At 38.5% G+C, this 23962-nt stretch overlaps 1 protein-coding gene across 1 annotated transcript in view; it reads left to right on the top strand.

Annotated features, from left to right (window-relative positions):
- Positions 1 to 23962, top strand: part of LOC121375689 (leucine-rich repeat-containing protein 74B-like) — a 67946-nt gene that overhangs the window by 20401 nt on the left and 23583 nt on the right. The window contains exons 4-7 of the mRNA XM_041503274.1: positions 12412 to 12519; positions 18590 to 18683; positions 19480 to 19529; positions 23865 to 23946. Of these exons, the coding sequence (XP_041359208.1) occupies positions 12412 to 12519; positions 18590 to 18683; positions 19480 to 19529; positions 23865 to 23946 (334 nt within the window). The remainder of the gene's footprint in view (positions 1 to 12411; positions 12520 to 18589; positions 18684 to 19479; positions 19530 to 23864; positions 23947 to 23962) is intronic.

Genomic DNA, 23962 nt, shown 5'->3' with positions numbered 1-23962 from the left:
TCATCCGAAAAAAGAACGGTATTCCAGCGTCGCCGTATCCAACGAGTGTGTACACGTGCCCAATTAAGACGATTTAGACGATGACGTTGCGTTAAAACGCATCCGACGTAAGGACGTCGTGCATGTAAACCATTCTCCCGCAGACGATTACGAAAAGTTTGCCCACTGATTCGGTTATTATGAAGCCCAGGTGTGTTAGCAGCAGTAGCAGTGGCAGTTTGGAATCGATTGCGCAAATGCGTGTTTATGATATAGCGGTCTTGACCACGCGTTGTAACACGCGGACGTCCACGACGTGGCAAGTCGTTGGTGCTTCCTGTCGTTCGAAATCTTACGTGAAGATTTCGTATCGCTCGACTAGAACTCCCAACATGCCTTGCAACGTCTTCTGTCGACATGCCAGCATCAAGCATGCCAATCTCCCATTCGCGCAAATTATTGAGTATTCTTGGCATACTAAAAATGCTACAATGTAAAAAACGTTATTGTTTTTTACAAATTTTTAAGCGTTTTCGTTCACTTGACAACGATATCAGTAAGACAAGTAAAACAAATTGACCGAATACTACACGGGACATGTCGAACCATGCATGCACGTGCAAATTGAATTTCAAGTTGTCGACGATTAACAGTGCAAAAATAATCGATAACATTCATGAATCCTGATAATACAGCTCAAGACTAATACTACCTATATAATTACAATGATAGATAGATAGATAGATATCAAAACCAGACAGCCATGGGACCAAGACAAAAAGTCAATTTTAGTGTTAAAAGATACGCAAGTCACGGGACCGTGTAAAACGTCCGGTTTTGAGGGAATTCCGGTTTACTGAGGGTCCGGTTTTGAGGGAATTCCGGTTTACTGAGGGTCCGGTTTTGAGGGGTTTCACTGTACATACATATACATATACATGTACATGTACATATACATATACAACGTACATATATAAGCATTAGAATGGATAAATCACGTATTTGATTCCTCTGCGTAATGTGCCAATTTTCAACTTCCATTGTTTGTTATATGTAAGTTTAAATGTGTGTGTATTTGACAAAAGCCACACCAGCCGTAAATAAAGTAATTTAACAATATGTTCATTAAAACAATTGCCGCAAAGTCATCACCTGTAACATAAAATAGCATTTGAGATGTTTTTATGTAAAAGTCGACACCACTAGACCATTGATTTATTAATAATCGGCTATTGGATGTCAAACATTTGGTAATTTTGACATATAATCTAAGACAGGAAACCCGCTACATTTTTTTGTTAGTAGCAAGGGATCTGTTAAATGCATCATCCCACATACAGGATATCACATACTACGGCCTTTGATATGCCAGTCGTGGTACTGGCTGAAACGACAAATAGCCCAATGGGCCTACCGACGGGGGTCGATCCGAGACCCACCGCGCATCAAGCGAGTGCTTTACCACTGGGCTACGTCCCGCCCATTTTATGTGAGCATTTCCAGACTAGTATATAGTTATTGTTGTAAAGAATGGACATAACCAGCTGTAGTTGTCAGTCCTCAAATTATATCAGTCGTCGAGAATTGTCTTAACTTGGAATGAATGAATGAATGAGTGGGTGGGTGGGTGGGTGGGTGAGTGAGTGAGTGAGTGAGTGAGTGAGTGAGTGATGAATGAATGAATGAATGAATGAATGAATGAAAGAAAGAAAGAAAGACTGACTGAATGAATGTTTGTTTAACGACACCCCAGCACAAAAATACATATCGGCTATTGGGTGTCACATATATTATTTATATATATTTATGTAAAACCAGTGTAAGGAGCTGGGAGGGGGGGGGGGGGGGGGGGGGGGGGGGGGGGGGGAGGGAAGTATAATACAATATATATAAAATCAAGATAAGTATATCTTAAAATTTTGTATATAAGTCAAAGTGTTTTAAAAACGTTACAATTAACATTGGATGGACTTTAAACGATTCCAAAACATTTCTGTTGCCAAATATATCATTTCTTGTTGGCTTGAGATGATCACACACCACCAAATGTGGCGCACAGTCAGTGTACACTGACAGTGTTCACACTGAGGAGGAGGGTCCTTCTTTAAAATAAATGAATACGTCAAATATGTATGGCCGATGCAGGCACGGCATAAGACTACTTCATCCTTCCTGCACCGCCTGTAGGATGACAGCCACTTTCCCAGGACTGCCGTGACAGAATGAATGAATGAATGAATGAATGAATGTTTAACGACACCCCAGCACGAAAAACACATCGGCTATTGGGTGTCAGACTATAGTAAATGCAACAATGAAGCTTATCCAATCATCTTGCCAAGTAGAAAAGATATATTGGGTAATATGAAATTTAAAATCATTGTAGGGGACACCAATATGCACACGGGGCAATTTCAAAGCAGACTTGGCAGCAACATCTGCCTTTTCGTTACCCTTAATGCCAACATGGCTGGGTACCCAGCAAAATATAACATCTTTATTGGCAATTGGTAAAAAGACACACTTTCGTATCACCATCCCAACTAAGGGATGCTCAAATTTCATGTACTGTAGAGCTTGGAGACACGAAAGTGAGTTTGTAAAAATAATATACTTGGATGCACATGAATCCTTAATCTGTTCCAGGGCTTTAATGATTGCCCAAATTTCAGCAGTAAAGATTGAATGAACGAATGAATGAATGCTTAGCGACACTTCAGTATAAAAATAAAAAATAAAAAAAAATAAAAAAAAATGTTTTTTTTTATTTAACGACGCACTCAACACATTTTATTTACGGTTATATGGCGTCGGACATATGGTTAAGGACCACACAGATATTAATGGAGGAAACCCGCTGTCGCCACTTCATGGGCTACTCTTTTCGATTAGCAGCAATGGATCTTTTATATGCACCATCCCATAGACAGGATAGCACATACCACGGCATTTGATGTATCAGTCGTGGTGCACTGGCTGGAGCGAGAAATAGCCCAATGGGCCCACCGACGGGGATCGATCCCAAACCGACCGCGCATCAAGCGAGCCCTTTACCACTGGGCTACGTCCCGTCCCTTAGTACAAAAAAAAATCCCACATTGACTATTTGGTGTCCGTCTAAAATGGAAAGAAACCAAATTGGTCTATGGAAGAGGCGAAATGAATCGATCTACGACCCATCGCATCACGAGCGAGCTCTCTAGCCACCAAACTTCCATCCATCTCCTGTAATAAGATAGCGTTGACAATGGTCTTATGGCTAAATGTATTTTCCATTTGTCAGTATTTCACAGTCGGCCAGACAGTCTGTATTGCAGAATTACCGTATGAACAACATATGTTAAAATACAACACCAGTACAAATACATCAACAAACAGCACAAAAGCCACTCCTGTGGAGTTATACGAGATGCTGAAAATAATATATGCCTCGAAAGCCATTACAGTAGACTTAAAAAAGTATATATAACAAGACATCTGATTGGCTGTTCTTAGATGTCAAAGCCGAACCGTCCATAGAATTAACACTAAAGGAACTATTCCTTTTTATGACATATGAGGTAATTGTACATGTGTCGTAAATAAAGGTTTCGTCACGTGTTTTAATATGGAACATATTAACTGAGTCTCTGTTCAATTGTTTTTTGTCGAGACTCTGCCGAGACAGATACCGATTAACTAGACGAGGTGGATACGTGAGATATTAAAAACACGAGTAGCGAATTCTATTTATCCTAACACTTCTATCATAATATTTTACTTCGATATTTAATAAATCACAGTTCTAAAGTCGACTCCATCTATAATAATATGATATCGTGATTAGCACTTTAAGTAGGCCTAAATCTGAATCTAAACCTAAACGTTAGACTCAGGTGTACAGATCTGGTTGGCTTCTAAACAAATGACCCATTGTCAGCAACAACAAAAAACCCCCACAAAAAACCCCCAGTAAAAAACAACCAAAAAACCCCACCCACACCAAAAACCTCTGCTATTAACCGGGTTAATAATGGTAAATAAAAGATGGGTTTATGACAGGGCTGTTTTGGGTAAGTTATAGAATAAATAGGTTTATGACAGGGCTGTTATGGGTAAGTTATAGAATAAATAGGTTTATGACAGGGCTGTTATGGGTAAGTTATAGAATAAATGGGTTTATGACAGGGCTGTTATGGGTAAGTTATAGAATAAATGGGTTTATCACAGGGCTGTTATAGGTAAATTATAAAATAAAAGACGGGTTTATGACAGGGCTGTTATGGGTAAGTTATAGAATAAATGGGTTTATGACAGGGCTGTTATGGGTAAATTATAAAATAAAAGACGGGTTTATGACAGGGCTGTTATGGGTAAGTTATAGAATAAAAGACGGGTTTATGACAGGGCTGTTATGGGTAAGTTATAGAATAAAAGACGGGTTTATGACAGGGCTGTTATGGGTAAGTTATAGAATAAAAGACGGGTTTATGACAGGGCTGTTATGAGTAAGTTATAGAATAAAAGACGGGTTTATGACAGGGCTGTTATGGGTAAGTTATGGAATAAATAGGTTTATTTGGAACACACGTTTAAGGTTTGGTTCCGCCTGATTTTACGAGATGTACTTCGACCGTACTCTCTATGATTGCTTCGTGTTAATAGAACTTTCATTACGGCAACTTTATAGAGGTGGGAATCTAGGACGTTATCAATAAATCACTTCCTGACTACTGGAGCACTACTACCACATATTTCAGCGCCTAAAACAGTTCATCAATAAAACAAAAATCCCAAACACATCAGTATCTGCATTAAATATTAATAGCACGTGGAAAAACGCAATCTGCGAATTGCACAATTTCTCTAATAAGCTTCTCTTAATACTTTTAAAATGTTTTGCGGAATTTATCAATACCGTAAAGCTTAGATGTAGGATGTCGTTGATTTCCCGAGAGCGGTACACTACTTCTATATGGGGTATACTAACGCTGCCGAATACGGTCACACTACGTTTATTACTGATATGGGACAATGCTATTAATTGTAATCTCTACTTAGCACTGGTGGAAGTGAGGAAGGTTTTTTGTTTTTTGTTTTGGGAACTACGAGTATTTGGACTCGCTCATATCGACTTTGGTGTGGATTACAGTTAATATGATCGGACAATGACGCCTTTTAAAATGAAGATATGTGGGGTTTTTTTTTTTAAATATAGAAAATAGTAGCAGATAAAACTAAGCTCTGAGCATACTTTATTTCTGTATTAGAATAAAATGACATCGGGCACCCATTGTCTTTTAAATCACAGCTAATGTCCGTTTATTATATTTAATGCATTAAACGATCACTATATAATATATGGTATTTCGTAGACTTTATTGTTTAAATTGGAACATTTTAAACAGAACTATGGTGATATATATATATATATATATATATATATATATATATATATATATATATATATATATATATATATTATAACGTTTTCTAAATTCGATTGCCATTCGTACACATTCCCTTTAGGTGAGACTATGTACGACATATCCATTTCCTCAGATCGTGTTCACATTTAGAGTAAAAATACCCACATTATTAATGAAACTGGGATTAATTTAGCATGCGACATACAAGCACACATGAACGTATCGAAATAGATAATACAATCTGGTGCACAACGGCTGTAGACAACGAGTGTTCAACTCAATTAATGTTTCCATTACATCTCCTGTCTTAGTGGTGCAATACTTGATACTGACTCGGACATTCACATTATGATGCAAACAATACATTTGAACTGTTCGACTTAAGATCAATATCCAATATCGTGACTTACGTTTACAACAAAAATAAAACATACGAGGGGTGTCCCAAAAGTTTCCGTCCTGACCATGAAACGCTGCTCGCACCAAATATTTTATTCTATCATTTTTCTACATAGTCTCCCTTGAGTTCAATACATTTTATCCAGCGTTTCTCCAGCATTGTTAACCCATCTGAAAACCAGCCTTTGTCTTGCGCCCCTAAAAAGTCCTCTTGATCCGTCTCAAATCTACAGCCCCTGAGCTCAGATTTGAGCCTAGGAAACAAGTAAAAGTCTGAGGGAGCGTGATCTGGAGAATAAGCAGGGTGTGGAAGAATTCGGAAGCCACAGTCACTAGCAGCGCCAACCGTAACTTGCGAGGAATGAGCAGGAGCATTATCCTGAAACAGTCACACACCTCTTCGCAATTTTTCTCAAAGTGGTTTTCTTAATTTCTCCTCGGAGTTGGCGAAGCTCATTTGCGTAATATGCACCAACGATTGTGGAACCTTTCTGTTGGTAGTCAATCATGATAACACCGTCGCCATCCCAAAATACGGATGCCATGACTTTGACACTGGAAGCAGTTGTCTTGAACTTCTTGGGAACGGGTGATTCAGGATGTTTCCATTGCATGCTTTAACCTTTTGTTTCGGGATCAAAATGATGAACCCAGGTTTCATCCTGAGTCATAATATGCGCAAGAAAAGCGTCTGGGTCAGTGCGGAATTCCTCTAGAAGATTCTAGTCTGCTGTTAACATTCTTGGCACCCACCGTGCAGACACTTTATTCATGTGTAGATGCTCATGCAGAATTCGTTCCACCGATGTTTTGCTGATGTTATGGATACAAGCTAACTGTCTGATGGTGATTCGCCTGTCCTTCATGACTGTGTCTAGGACATCATTTACATTTTTGTCAGTGGACACCTCACATGGGCGACCAGGGCGTGGATCATCTTCAGTACTTTTTCTACCCCGTTTGAAATCAACAGTCCATTGCTTTATGCTATTGTATGAAGGAGCATCGTCCCCTTATGTTTCGGACATATCCTCGTGAATTTGCTTCGGCGTCATTTTCTTTTCAGTGCAAGCACTTAATTACTGCACGACACTCAGGTTTATCAATTTTTTAAGAAATTCAGAGGGGTACCTGAAAACAAAGATTTGCTCTGATAGGTTGTACACAGTGGATTATTTTAACATCGATCATTCATCACTTCAGATGTGGTTCTTATAACACCTCCTGCATAGTGAGGCCGGAAACTTTTAGGACACCTTTCGTACGTACGTACATACATACATACATACATACATACATCGACATAGCCTGTATCCATAACATTAGCAAAACATCGTGGTTAGTCTGCAATTTGCGGGCGATTCGGTGCCACAGGTTAGAGTTCCAGCAACGGCATGGGACAATTTGTGAGGCCAGAAAGGATTTAATTATCCCCTGCACCAGTGCGTTAATATCTATGTATGTAACAGTCAACCTCGACATAAATACAACATATAGATATTCATACACCAATAGATACATACACATCTGTCCCGGATCAAGTCCCTGGCTATCCAGAGACAGGGCCCGGGATGGACATGCCTGAAACCTTAGTGGTATAGGGGCATGTTAAAAATTTTCAAGATACACACACACACACATGTACACACACGCACACACACATAAAGACACACACAAATATCTTTAAAATAAGTACAATGTTCATACAGTGTTATCATATACATTTTAGAACACTCAACTAACTTCCTGAGTATTATCGTAAAAAGAGTAATACAACTTTAAGATGTATCTGGTATTCAAATTCACACTAGTGGTTTCCTTCTAGTGTTGAATAAGAATATTTCAGCGTAATACAACTTAGCGTGGCGTAACGTATCGTAACGTAACGTAACGTAACGTAACGTAACTATGCTGGCCTTAAAAACCAAATCATATGTCAATTAATATCAATGGGAGTATGAGTAAACTGACCAATAACAACCCAATTCAACACAAGGCAGTACTCTCACACCCAACCCACCCTTCCACTCCAAAATGCACACATACATTGCCCATTTTCCATCAAGAGTTCATAGGGTAACAACAGTTATCGAAAGACGTGTCATCGCGATGCAATTTGTAACAACTATTTCAAATATGCTATTTGGTTCGTCAAACCTCGCGATTACTAACAGTCGAATGCCAATCGCTACAATGCATCATTTTCTTAATTCAACTCGATCGTGTGATCCAAGTTGTCACCACAAGTTGCACAGTAGAAACAATGCTTAAGAGTAATATTTCTAGTTGAAAAGAAGGTGTATAAATTAAATTATAGAGAAAGTCAGCGTATTAACATAAAAAAAACAGAATTTCACGACAGAAACAGACACCTGTGACACCTAAGTTAGAATGACCACAAATCCACCGGTAAGTTTTAATTCGAAAGCCGTGGCGTGCTACAGGAAATAACCGCTAGGTGGCCCCATGATAGCACTTGAGCCACGGGACTCGCAAACTGACGGATGCGTTTTAAAACCACTCGTAATTACTTGTAACAGTTCCGCGCCAGTACAAGACCAATTATTTAATATGTGAGGAAATCCCCATGGATGAGTCCGACACTAGACGTATGCCGAGGGAGTGTCGTGACCTGGGTGTTGGGTCTAGTGACCAGGAAACATGCTATACCATACGTCAACATATAAACAGCGTGAATTATTAACACGCCCCGTAGTTCTGCCGTGGACACAGACACTCTATCGAGCCCAGAACCGTAGGTTGTAAACAAGCAATTGACGCAAATCGGGTGAAAGTAAACTAATTTCAAGCGGTGTTTCGTGAAATGTGATGCGTTACAAAAAAATAAAAGTATCTAAACTAAAAAAATAAATAATGACAGCAATAGTAAAAACATTTAAAAAAATAGTTGAAGTAAAAACAGAAAAGGAAATTAGCACATTATTAAATGTAACGTCTTTTTGTAATATCGATGTAATTAGTTTTTGTAAAAATCAATCACATTAAAGTGACACTGTCTGTTTGTTTAATATCTGTTGATAATAAAAGTCTAAAATACAACTACATCCTTTGAACGCAATGTCTGTGGATTAAATGAACACACACCTCAATAAAGTAATACTTTCCTATTCTATCATGTCATGCCATGTCTGTCATATGTTTTCCTATTGCCACCTCTGTTACATATTTCCCTACTTAGTACCATGTCTGCTATATATTTTCCTATTGGCACCTCTGTCATATATTTTCCTAATGTTTTCCTACCAACACTTCCTTGTAATTTGCTTCCTAACTAACACCTATGGCAAGTGTTATTTTTAAGCGGACACCTCCATAATGACGCCTCTGTTAGGCGCGGATCCAGGACTTTTTAATAGAGGGGCCCAACACATGTTGTTGTTGTTGTTGAAAATAGAATTTAAAGGTCCTTGACAGGTTCATGGGATACGTTTGCATTTTTTTGTGTATTCAGTAATATACATGTGTATTGTTTGGTCAAAATAGGGAGGGGCCCGGGCACCATGGGCCCCCGCCTGAATCTGCGCCTGTTCGTCAGGCATTATTTTACTATTGTCAACTCTTTTATGTATCATTTTCCTATTGTCAACTCTTTTATGTATTATTTTCCAGTTACTTCTTCCGTGCATTATTTTTCAATTGACGCCTCTGTCATACATTTCCTCTTTTGACACCTCTGCAATATTTTGCTCTGCTATAGTTCAATTCTTCACAACCACGATATTTTTTAACACCAGATTCGGTTTGCTAGAGAAAAAAAAAAAAACCCAGTCGTACTTCAAGCAATTTGCATTGCAGGCTAAAAGCCTGTCATTACGCGTGCAACGATATTTCCCAATATCCGCCTTACTAACTAGCCCTGACATAATCTCTACAGAAAATAACGACGATTTGTAAAAACAGATTTCTCATTAGACAATGGAAAGCAATGCAAGGACCACTCTCTTTAATAGAGCAGTCTGTTGCTCTACCGCTTAAAATATTACATCAAAGGAACTTTGTCTTGTCACGCGATGATTTATTCTCTTTGCTTTATGCTTGTCAAATGAACAATTTCAGGGTCATTGATATTTATCTATTTGTCTGTGTGTCTATCCATCCATCCATCCATCCATCCATCCATCTATTCATCCTTACATCCATCCATCCTTTTACATCCATCCATCCATCCATCCATCCATCCTTTCATCCTTCCATCCATCCATCCATCCATCCATCTTTCTGTGAATCTGTCACTGTCACTATCTGTCTGTCCGTCCATCTATCTGTCTGTCCGTCCGTCCGTGTCTCTCTCTCTCTCTCTCTCTCTCTCTCTCTCTCTCTCTCTCTCTCTCTCTCTCTCTCTCTCTATATATATATATATATATATATATATATATATATGTATATACATATATGTATATGTCTATCCTTCTGTCTGTCTATGCCGATATAAAGTCAATATTACAACATTGGTGTAGCTTACATATTATACTGGTTTAGTTTACGGACCAAACCGAAAACATAAGAAGCTTTAAAGTAACGACAGCTGTATGCATTATTTCCGATTTGTTTTCTAAAACGTGTTAAATATAATACTATAAAAAAAACAGCACCCACCCACAAAAATAATAAATTAAATTCGAAAGTTTATAGAAAATATAACACTAGCTACATCGGTAAATGTCAACTGTCACTTTAGAGCTTTTACTGTTCACCGAATACGTACATTGTTATTGTTATTACATGTAGTCGCAACCGTCTTGCGATCTTCTTTCACTAAATGTAACGCTTTACAGGCATAAAAAATAATATTCCCTTGCCACCAGATTTCCTACTGAAAGATCATGTTTCTTTTTTTTTGTCTGAAGCTGAAATGACAAATTCGTTGACATTTATTGATTAAATTAACATACAAACAGATGTCTAAGTAATTTTTTATTTTTCTTAACATCATTTTCACATTTTTGTTTTTGTCTTTCGTTCAGAGTTTATGAAATATTTTCGGGTCAAACGTAGTCAAACGTAGTCTCAGGCACTTGACCATTGGCCGTATCCTGTTATTATGCAGAGCGAAATGTAGTTCATTGGATATCATTTGAAATTATTTTCGTGATTATATCCAATGAAGGTTCAAGAACACTGTCCTGGGCACACACGTCTGCTATCTGTACTGTGTGTCCAATGCAATGGATTAATGGTTAGCTGTTAGTGTGAGAGAAATCGGTTTAGTGGCCTTACACCTATCCATTGAGTCGTTAAACTGGCTCTGGGTTGGAGCCGGTACCGGGATGCGAACCCAATACCTACCAGCCTTTAAGTTCGATCGTTTAACCACTACACCACATATGTCGGTAACCCAGTAGAAAAACAAAACCCCACGCGACATTTAATAGCTGATAGGATTAATCCGCCCCAGTAACACTAATGGGCTATTTTTTTTATTCCACGACAAAGATCGTGGTATTCACTGCCCTGCCTTTGTTGAGTAAGTACGAGTGAAATACCCATAGCTGCCATTTAGAAAAACGTTTAGCCATGTGGCGGTAGCGGAATTCTTCTATTCTTGTGTGGGCTGTATCATGAACTCGGTGGGTAGAGCGCTCGCCTGGGGTACTTTTGTCGCATGGTTGAACCTTCTCGGTGGTCCCGTCCTCTTGACTGAGTTTCCCCCGTCCTACGACTCGTAGATTATATGCCGTGGAAAGTGCATATATACAAGATCCCTTGCTGCTAATGAAACATGTAGCGGGTTTCTCTAAGACATTATGTCAGAATTATCCAATATTTGACGTCCCATATTCGCTGATGAATAAACCAACATGCTCTAGTAGACTAGTAGTGTCGTTAAAGAAGAAAAACTTTATATCACCCTACAGAGCGTTGCTGTACACACGTAACATTATTTATCGTATGGGTCAATTATGTTATTACAGATTTCGCACGCAGCGCGAGGCACTTACCGAATTAACCATCTCTATCTTATGACGCAGACGCTGTCATTTCGGTACAGATTGCTTCTGTAAGTGTTGCTGGTTGTGACGTGAATATTACACGTTCTACAGTCTACAGTGTATTTTCTACCCCTCAGAAAACCATTATGTAAGGCACTAATATATAAACTAAAAATACACTGTGCTTTATTTCATAATGTTCTTTTGACGCAGAACCATAAGCCTCTGAAAAGGATCTTTGACTTCTGTAGTATCGCCATTAAGGGCGGATCCACGGGAAACGTTTTTGGCGGTCAGGTGGGGTGGTGTGGGATGGGGTGGGGTGGTGACTAACGGATAAAGGACACAGGGACCAACTCGTGAAAGGAGTAGCCCAATGAATTAAAAAAGAAAAAGAAAAACAGAAGGCACTTTAATAAATATAGGAGGTAACCGACCCCTGGTTCCCCCATGGTTCCGCCTCTGGCCATGAACCTGTGAAGACGAATATGTTTTGACGCATATGTATATGTATTAAAGTAAATAATAATTTATTATTTTTTTTTTTTTTTTTTTTTTTTTGGGGGGGGGGGGGAGGAGGTCAAGTTTAACGAATAAATGGTGTTACTGAAACTATATCTCATAAACAATTATAATTTTTTTTTTTTATTATTATTAATTTGTTTTTCTTTCAGCATAACAATACCGTCCATACCCTTGACCTTCACGGAAATGACCTTGGACCGAAGGGACTTACCTTCATCGTTGAGATGTTACAAGAAAACAGGACAATAATTGACCTGGTAAGAATAGTCTGACGTGGTATGTGCTGTCTTGTCTGTGATGAACTTAATATATAAGATCCCTTGCTGCTAGTGGAAAGATGTAGCGAGGTTTTACTGAAACCTGTGTCAGAATTGCTAAATGTTTGACATTCAGTTGCCAATAATTAATTAATCGATGTGTTCTAGTGGTGAGAAACAAAACAACAAATATCGGTATTTCATTCAATTAAAGGTATATCGTATCACAGTGTTGATGTAATACTGAATACAAATGGGTGCTACGTAGCTGGCTGCATAAATTATTTTGGGGGTAAGTTAAATGTACTGGGACCTAATTGACAAATGTCTCTTAGGCTCTGCTAGATAACAAAGCATCCTCTTTGCTAGTCTTTCAGCATTGCACTGCGAGATCGCAAAGTTGAATTAGGCCTCTGGTTTAAAAGAGTTTTCAAGCAATATGTTGTTATACCATTTAGTATCTCAGCTACCATGCTACTATACCTTTAATTGAAATAAGAAGCAACACATTATGGCTGAGGAACGTGAATAGGCAGTTTGCCTTCAACTCGAAATGAATGACTGAATACTCCGCCTCGTAAAATGGAAGAAAAATTATTTTAGTCGATTTTTACAGTAAACTATTCTGTTTTACGAGTGGCCTGATGCGTATGCATCATTTATGCACATTCACTTTCAAATCAGTGAGCCGTAAGTATCATAATGTGGTTGTTTAGGTTTCTGATCTGTACCAGAGCCTTTATTACCTGCATCCATTTTAGTTTGCAATTAGCAATGTTTTTATGATGATTTACCGACATAGAGTTATAAGAGTTATTGATATTTGTTGAATAGAAATACGATATCGGAACTGACAGACCGACAACCTGTCTACAGTGTTCTACGAAATGAAAGAAAAGGACAGGAATGTTTGTTTAACTACACCTCAGCATATTTTAAACTACGGCAATTTGGTGTCCAACATATGGCTTTGAAAGAAATATGAGAAACCCGCTGTCGCCACATAGGCTATTATCTAATCCTCAGGTATATAGGACAGAGCTATCCCATGAAAGAAAGCTGTGAAAGACATTTTTTTCTTTTGTGTGCACATTCTAATTTGATATTTCCGATACCCATAAAATACCAGTCGTAGGCCACAGGTTGGGATAGGAAAACCTCTAGTCCACCGAGGAAGATCGATCTTGCGAGCTGTCACACGTCAGGCGGGCGCTCTTTGATTGAACTGTATCCTAGCCCGTGATGGTTTTAGAATACGGTAGACTGATTTTAAACATGTTGCCGATTTCTGGTGAAATAATCATTAAACAGTTTAATTCATAACATTGCGTCAAGGATAAACAAGCATGTGGTAGGTGAAACAGTTAACAAACGCTAATAGACGGAACAATACACAGCAACACCTTTAATGTACCATCATGGGACATAAAAAACCCACAACATCCGAAGAAACTCGATTCTACGACCTACCGTACCTCACGCGATATCACGAGTAGGGACAGCATTTCTAGCGGAGGTTCTAGCGGGGATGAGGGTACAATTTCTAGCACAGGTTCTAGTGGGGATGAGGGTATCTTTATTTATCTAAAGAACAACAACAACACAACAAAAAACCCAAACCCCCCAAAAAAAATCCAAACAACAACACACACAAAAAAAAAACCCCAAACCCCAGGTACATTGTTGTCCTCGGTTCCTACGGACCTGCGTTCTAAGCCTGGTCTGCTTCCCATGAATTAGTAATCATCATACATAGGCTAAAATGATTGGCTGGACTTTTATTTATTTCATTTTATATTTTATTTTGTTATGTGTTGATGTGGCACATTCAAAATGTTGTATAGCACAACATCCGATATGCCTGTCGTTAGACACGGCTGGAACGGGAAATAATCCGTTACGTCCTCCGCGGAGGATCGAGCTAATGGCAGTCCGCATCCAGAACGAGACCACTAACCCCCCTTGACGAAAAACAACACGGCAACATGTAAAATACATGGCTTCCGTGGGTCAGGTTTAAACTTTTATGTCGGTGGTCGCGTTAGTTTGGTGTTTTCAATTTGTTCAAGACGCCAAGATCCGTAATTTCATCTCAATACACACGAGAGCGCGATTACTCAAGGTGCAACATCACCAGACGACTTGTAGGAAGGATTTTCTTGCTCTGAAGCTTTCTAATGGCTAAAACACATAACGCACGTTCCACTCATAGCGTTCTTGTTCAGATACAATGGCGTTCTGACTTTACAGCTCGATATTGTGATACTCGTCATTACTAAAAGTCGCCCCGTGTGACGACGTCTTCAGGTGAATATCGAGTAACGGTAGTAAATGAGTCGTAACGAACGTACAAGTGCGGGACTATTGATTCAGCGAAACTACACTGTAGGGAGACATACCTGTCTGTGAATCCAGTTAAAAACAGCGGAACGTTAACCAGCCTCGGTCGTATAGTTGTTGAGTAAGTCATCGACCTTAAGGCTTCTAGGTACTGGGTTCGCATCCCTGTACCGGCTCTCAAACAGAAATAATCGTAACGGCGCATCAAGTAGGAGTAAAACCACTACTCCGACTTGTCTGTCACTAACCACTTACCTGTAAACCTTTAACCTACTGTCCTAATCACAGTTTAGATAGCTGAGGGTGAGCTCAAAACAACGTGATTGAATCGTTAACAAAAAGTTACTAACCCCCCAAAAAAATCTGTTAGTGTCTGCGTTGAAGCTATGGTATCACTTAACGTACAGTCATGCTATAGGCTAAACAGTGTCAATAATATGGATACATATACCATACTAGTATTACAGAAATAATAATGAACAGGGATAGGCTTATAAAAACATAAAGTTTTATTACATATGGGGTTAACAGTGAAATTTGCATCTATTGGAAATTAGAGGGAAAATTAAGTTAAAATCGAATGACAATGGGAGTTTTCACCTGACTCGATCGTGCTATGGTAAAGGCATTGCTTTAAGGATGGTAGGTTCTGGGTTAGTGTCTGAGTATCTAAACATAACTCGTTTACTTTACCATTCGTGGTGAAAACGAGTCCAACGAGGGCGATCGATCCTGCACCCCGTCGCACCTCAGGCGGGTGGAGTGTAACTCTTACAATATTGTATTGTCTTGTATTGTATATACGGGGGCGGGATTTACCTCAGTCGGTTGCGACACAGGATCGAACCATCTCAGTGGATCCATTCAACTGATTAGGTTTTCTTCCCGTTACAACCAGTACACCACAACTGGCCAAAGGCCGTGGTATGTGTTTTCCTGTCTGTGGGAAAGTGCATATAAAAGATCCCTTGCTGCATTAGGAAAAATGTAGCGGGTTTTCTCTGATAAAAAAGAAAGAAATGTTTTATTTAACGACGCACTCAACACATTTTATTTAAAGTTATATGGCATCAAACATATGGTTATAGACCACACAGAAAATAAAAGAGGAAACCCGCTATCGCCACTTCATGGGCTACTCTTTTCGATTAGCAGCAAGGGATCTTTTATATGCACCATCCCACATACAGGGTAGTACATACCACGGCCTTTGATATACCAGTCGTGGTGCACTGGCTGGAACGAGAAATAGCCCAATGGGCCCACCGACGGGGATCGATCCCAGACCGACCGCGCATTGAGCGAGCGCTGTACCACTGGGCTACGTCCCGCCCCCTCCTCTGATGACTTCATGTAAGAATTACCACATGTTTGATATCCAACAGTATTTCTCGCTCTAGCCAGTGCACCACGACTGCTATACCAAAGGCAGTGATATGTGCTATCCTGTCTATTGGGATGGTGCATATAAAATATTTCGTTTGTATTGTTTATATATAGTCGATGGATTCACTAAGAATATATATATATCAGACTTATCAACTTTAGCCGATCATTAAGAAATCAACGTGCTCTAGTGGTGTCTTTAAAGCCGCACGCCCTAGTTCCATCCAGCGAAAATAAATTATAATTTGGTTAATCTACAAACCTGTAACACACTTAGATCACGTTTTTATTAAATGGAGTGAAAAAGCAGGTTTTATATCGATAAATACCATGGGAATCCCCATGTCCCAATTTCTTGAAATAATTTTGAAAGTTAGTATTCTGATGTCACCGGTAGATGTCGCTCGAAGCACAACAATGCCTACGTCACGACAAATTTCACAGAGTGCGCACAGACTTGGGGTGCGTTCCTTTCACCTCTCCTGGACATGTTCCAACTGTTCTGTCCTGGTTGTAACCCCTCTCGAGATATCGTAAGACTTAGCAAAATTATTGGTTTTAAGGGTTTGTAACGTTTTGTATTGAGATACTGACTTGTCTGAACTTTATTGTTACTGAAAATGTTCACGAACTGTGAAGAAAAATCTCACAAATGAACAACAAGCAAACGACAACAAATCGGATGTTGATTGCGCGAACCGTGCACGAGAAAACAAACGGAACCAAAATGATAACGGTCACGTGGTATACCAACGTCTGTGACGTTTACACAGGAAGATTCCCTCTAAAAATAGATTGGACCTCGCTTGCTTAACGGTTTTTTCTCGAGTGCATGCGGATTTTTAAGAAATACAAAAAATGCATTTCGTGGTTTTACAAACATCAGGATTACCAGGATTACCAAAAAACACTTCAGATGAATGGAAATGTATATTCTAAATAATAAACGGTATGTAAAGTGCAATTTTATTTGTGAAAAAATGGGTATAATAGCGAAAAACAACGGCGTAATGGTTAACAACTAGGGCGTGTCCCTTTAAACGAAATACATTTCAGCTTTGTATATACTGATCTAAAGGACCCACTATATGAATGACTAACGCCACGATTCAGGACGCCGACCCAGGCGAGCGCTCTCCCACAGAGCTAAAATAGGCTCGCCCGTGTATGGAAGGATGAATAAATGATGACATAGGACGTCATGTCAATAGCTAACAAAGTAAGGCGGTTAAAGCCATATCAGCGGAAATGTCAACGAGTATAAACGTAATTGGTATTATCAATAGTTATTGTGCCCCAACGACTCTGTGATTTATTTTGCAATGCACACCGAACTCATTAGTCAACTGCCTCTGGCACGGCAAAGAAAGCCGCAGTGTTCATAGACAGCAGAGCTGTCATTTCAAAGTCATTTAGAAAACAATTAGTCAAACGTATTTGTCTGGAGAATATCATATACGTCATATCATATACATTGTATATAGAAACGCGAATATTAATTTAAAGTTTTCTTTAATTTTCTTTAAATTATTCATTTGACCCATAGGGTTTTGTGTCTATTAAAATTACCTATGTCTTGTGAACGTGTTAAACTCATTTAACAAATACACACGCACACACGCACGTACGCGCGCACGCATGCAAATATATGCCTTGACATTATTCAATATGTAAAGATTTAAATTTAAAAAACACTGACAGTAGACATACGTTCATACATTTTTGAAATAATAAATAATCCAAAATTATCCATTATGTCTTTCAATGAATGAAATCGGTTTGGTTGTGAAATAAAGTGAATCATTTCATGTTGGTAACATTATTTCACTATTTGTGTATATCTGTGGAAATGTAATCATAATTACTGGACAATGTATTCGCAATCGTAATCGATTACTTTCTTTTGTCAAGTTATCGCCCCACCTCTGGTTAGGATATACATTGAATATAATCATCATCATTGTCGTCATCATCATCATATCCATCATCATCTCCATCAACATCATCATCATCATCATCTCCATCATCATCATCATCATCACCATCATCATAAACATCATCATAAACATCAGCATCATTATATACTTAGTGCTTGCCCAGCGTTTTAATCAGCTATCTCTAAAATAATATTTTCTAAAAATAAAATGATTGTAGTTTTTCTGCATCACCATAATTGATTCTAAAATAAAATAAAATAAAATAATTGCAGTCTTTCTGCCTCAGCAGCAGGGTAAATTCTGTTATCTTTGAACACCATCACACACTAATACTTTCAATCAGTTGTCATAATAATTGTTAGCAGCGCAAACAACAGAACTGATATTCCTATGTTTGTCTTTTTCAGAACCTATCGGGTACATCTCTAAGAGAAGGCGGCGCTGAAATAATAGCGAATGGACTGGTGAAAAACACGTCTATTGTGAAACTGAACATTTCAGGTAGGAACGAAATACACAAGGAACACATGTTGTTAAAGGACATCTGTAAACGAGAAACACTACAAAAAGGGCATCAGTGAAAAGAGCTATTAAATAATGGCTTTAATTTGCTTCCTTTCAATTAAAAATAGAAACAAATTTAATATTCATTAAAATTTGTTTTATTAATGCTGATATTTACGTTTATAGACACCTCCCAACCCAAACAAAGCAACCCACCCAAAGAAAACGCTACACGAAAAAATAAACAAAACCACAAACAAACAAAAACGTGTGTTACGTCATATTTGATGATATGCTATAACACCTCGGTCAGTCAATACTCTAAGACAGAAAAACGTGTGGCATCTTAGGTCATACATGTGGCTGTTTATTACAGGCAAATGTTTAGTGTATTTGGAAAACATATTATCGTGACCTTGTAAGACAGGTGTCGACGTGACCATTTGCTTATTTCATGAGGAACATAAACATGATACGAAATGATAGCGAGTTGAATATCCTATTTATTACCCATCATCGCCAATCGTATGACGTCACCATTTGACGTTCTGGTGGGACGTATAACTTTGATATGAACCAATATATTTTTAACCATGTGGGCAATAAGTAATGATTAAAAAATAAGTAATTTAATCTGACTACAATCACATTATTATTTTGTATTCCGAGTAGTGTGTATTGAACATAATTTGTTGTCTCTCCATACATATATTACCTTCACCTTTATATACATACAACAAAACTTTATTCAAACTGACATGACTATTAGAAAACCTTTGATTTTGTATTTCAGATAATGATTTCCAGGAAAACGACGCCTTGTATGTTAGTGAATTTATGCAGGTAATTTTATACGATTGTACACGTTGTATTTGTTACCTTACTGGACATACCTATGTTTGACACCCAACAGTCGGTGTGGTCTTTTCGTTGGGGTGTCATTAAACATGCATTCATTCTTTATACTATAACATAACTATTTGAACTGGATCATAATTATACTTTCATACCAACATCACTGAAACGCCCTACGTCGGCTCCAGATAGATGATCGCAACTTCCGCCAAAGTCTGTCTAAACATCTATGTAAGAATCGGGGGTTCTGTCATCTCGTTCAATAAAGATTTACCCTGACAACTTACTGTCTGCTGGAGCACGTATGTTAACTCTAGGGGTGATATACAACATAGTGTGGAAAAACGTTACACTAGAGGTGAAGTACAACTTTGTTTAGGATTACTTTATATTAATTCTAGGGGAGAGATACAACTTAGTGTAGGTAAACACTCTATACTAACTCAGTGATTGGGTAAACGTTAGTGTAGCACGCTCGTTTGAATGCGTTACGTAGTCTGTTTTATCTATATATCTATCTATTTATCTATCTATCTATCTATCTATCTGAATAGTCCCAATTTTGCTTTGACCCTTTCATCTGGTCGTCCAAGACTGACACTGTTATATTAAATTCCGTGGTATGTGCTGTACTTTATGTTGGAAAGTGCACATGCAAGAATCCTTACGGCTTATCGGTCAGAGTAGCTTATTTGGCGGCAGCGGATATTTCATCTTATTCTAGAGATTGTGTGTGTCAGTTTAAATTGTAGACACATAACGGAATGTCGGTGTTCCTTCTTCAACGTTCTTCTACCATTGTTTGACACCAAATACTTGGTGCATTTTTGTGTTTGGGTGGCATTAAGCATTCATTCGTTAATTTATTCATTTATCGTATTTTGTTTTGTGCTTAGGGTGTTGTTCATTCACCTATTTATTTATTAACCTATCTGCCATTCCATCCATTCCATTCCATTAATTCATTCGATTGATTGATTGATCGATCGATCAATCGATCGATCGATCGTTCGTTCATTCGTTCGTTCAAACTTTCATTCTTTCATTCGTTCATACATTCATTCATTCATTCATGCGAGATGGTAAATTTACGTAACTAAGTTCTACCCTCCAGGACATTACATTCAAACATTGTACCTCATATACCGTCGAATTACGAAGAGAGGGTCAATAGAGATAAGTTCAGACCATTCTGAACACACCGGTTCACCCGACCCCCTTTAACAAGATGTCAGTCATGCCCAATTCCATTTGTAAATTACACTCGCGGTGCTTACCCTCCACTCGGTTTAACATCAGACCTTTTGTAGGGAATACTTTGACGAAAGCTCACCACACAAGAGCAAACAGCAAGATTAGCGATCAGTGAACGTCGGTTTGTTTGCATCATTCTAATCTGTCCAGTTAGCCGCAGTAAGCCACGAAAATCCATTAACCTCGTTTTGCCCGATCACCATCGTATTTACCGAAGTGACAAGCCTCCGAAAGAGCATCTTTATCAAGGGTATCAATACCTCTATCACGATGCCACTTGGCTTCGTGGTGTGAAAACCACGTCTCACAGCTGTCATCCAGACCGAGATATGCACACCGAAACAAAATGCATAACTCTCAAAGACTGACAAAATATGGGAAGTCCTCATCAAGGCTACGACCACAGGAGCTCGGAGTTCTATAGAGCCACACAGAGAGACTGTTACTCCTGTGACACTGACTTACAGAGAAGAGTCGATCGATTTACGAGGGTTCTTGGCCTGTTTCGTTAAAAGTTTCCCATGACCAGAGGCTACATTCATGGTGGATTCATTCTTAGAAAGCTTGAGTGTCCTTTCCGCAGCAAAAGACATTTAGCTATTTATTCAAATATAGGTTACTTTAAAACTCGACCACGATGTGTAACCGAGATAGTGATTTTCGGACACAATCATAGTTTTATTTGTATATACTACACAATCAATTGTTCTTTTTGGACAAACACACAAGCAACTGTTCTTTTTGGACAACCACACAAGCAATGTTTCTTTTTGAACAACACTTAATGTGATTTATTTCCCTTGTGTTAAGAGCCATACGCAAACCCCGAGCGGTCAAGCATACACTCTAATAATCGTGTTTTCCCGATAACCACAATAAGATGCCAAGGAGTTTTGACCATTTTGGCTGGACTGACAGACTTTCTGATAATCAGCGCTGACAGTTTATTGTTCCGGTCTGCGTATTACTGACGGGTGCAGTCAATCCTCCGAGATTTATTAGTGGACAATTATCACCGAGAAATTCGGCAAATTGTTCTTGTGTCATGTTACGAAGGAAATGTTTAATACGTCTAGTTGCAAGGGTACTCATCCCAACGCTGTGTACACATGAAATCCCACTTTTAGTGTGACCCGATTTTGATAATAACCATATACTTTACAAGTAAATATTAAAGTATGACTTAACCTTTATTAGGCTAATTGGCGTACTTTGTAACAATAAAAAAGTCAGTTTAATGCACTCAAATAATTCGTTACAGTCACAATCGCAAGCATCATGAATATCAATAACCATAAGCATTCCATTCGTCAACATTCACAGTACCTTCAATAGAGTCTTTGACCATTTTTGTTTCACTCCGTAACTGCATATGTTTGTAGTTTAACAGTTTTAAAAGAAACGTTTATTTGATGATAAATGCGCGGTCTAGTTGTCTAAAACAGAAAAATATAGCAATTAACAAATTATGCTAAAAACTATAGGTTCAAATCCCAGCCCTAGACACTACCACGTTGCGTTAAAAATATTTTGTAAATTCAGGTTTGCTTAGATTCAAACATGTGGTATGTAAATGCACTCACATATAAATCGATTATGCATGTTAAGTATATCATTTTGGGCAGTGTAGGGAGGATGTATTGTTCAGTCAACAGACATTCATTGAATCTACCACTACTCTGCCAAATACCCATTCGACTCTGTACTGTGTAGAGATAGGACTTGTTCGTGGATAACAGTTTTGTCCTTTTTTTTTTTTTTTTAAATGAAGATCACCTATATAAATATTTTTGAGAGAGGATCTCAATATTTAGAAACAAAAACATCAATACGCAGTGTTGAATTAACTATAATTATATAAAAAGTACGCGTTAAAAAACACACGCACGGCTCTAAAAGCATACAAACACAATTCGGGATAGTAGTAACATAAAAAGCATGGCAGAGATTCGAAAGCTTTTCGTACTTCGTACTTAATGGCAGAGCGCATTGACTGACTCATTAAGAGTTCCCCTGAACAGCCCAGAGCTTCTCACAGCCTTTTAGCGACCAGCTGGGGACAGCAGAACGTGTCACTGATTAGCATGCTTCACACATGATCCGGGCTCTTAGCAATAAGGCAAGAGATTTGAGAGGACTTCTTGTACAGCACATTGTTAAAAGATGGTCGTCTTCGGAAATTAGTAAATTAATTTCTGTCGGACTGTCTGCCTGTCTGTCTGTCTGTCTGTCTATGCGGTCAGCCTGACGTGATGAGTTATTGACTACAATACCAAAGGACAGAACGTAAATTGTAGTGGTTATTATACACTTATTCTACAAATTACCACGAGTACAAAATGAGAAATGGTGGTGGGAATGAATGAATGAAAGTTTAACGACTGTCCAGGATACCCCCCCCCCCCCCCCCCCAAAAAAAAAAAAAAAAACCCCCAACAAACAAAACCCCCACAACAACAATAACAACAACAACCCCAAAACCAACGTATCATCTGTTCTGAGTCAAACAAGGTATGCATTAATACAAGAATGGCCACTATCATAATACAAATATCAACCGCTGTAATCAAACACAGTGTAAAGAGCTGTAGAAAATTCAAATAACACAACTAATTGTTTAAATGTTGAATAACCTTTCTTTAAAAATTAAAAAATGCAAGTCAGAAACTAAATATATTTTTCCTCGACTTGTTTCCACTAAAATGTGAGGGAACACAAACACAATGTATATATTTGCAGTGCTCACACTGATACGTATGCTGCAACTCAAGGACGTTTAGCGAGTCTGCTCACAATTGAGGGGTTTTCAAGCATGGTTGATTTGGATATAATGTGTTTTGTATATTGTGGGGATACGGGCCCAGTTGCCAAGCACATCCATAGGAATAGACTTGGAGACTCCAAAATATATCAACTATTTTTTTATAACTCGAATGGTATTATATTTGTCAAACCTTACCATAAGGCAACCCAAAGAACCTAAAGACAGTATACTGTATAAACAGATGCCATTTACGATATGATTTTGTATTTAATTAACACTTTTATATTGCATTTTCTTGTATCCAGAAATCCAAGACCCTGCGAGAGCTCAATCTAAGTCACAACTGCTTCAGGGAGGAGGCTGGTGTCCTTATCGGGAAAGCAATAGGTGATTACAAGGGTGA

Source organism: Gigantopelta aegis, chromosome 6 (genome assembly GCF_016097555.1).
Source record: "Gigantopelta aegis isolate Gae_Host chromosome 6, Gae_host_genome, whole genome shotgun sequence".
NCBI classification, from domain to species: Eukaryota; Metazoa; Mollusca; class Gastropoda; order Neomphalida; family Peltospiridae; genus Gigantopelta; species Gigantopelta aegis.
The sequence above is the reverse complement of the archived record's forward strand: the minus strand, read 5'-3'. Positions and strand labels throughout refer to the sequence as shown.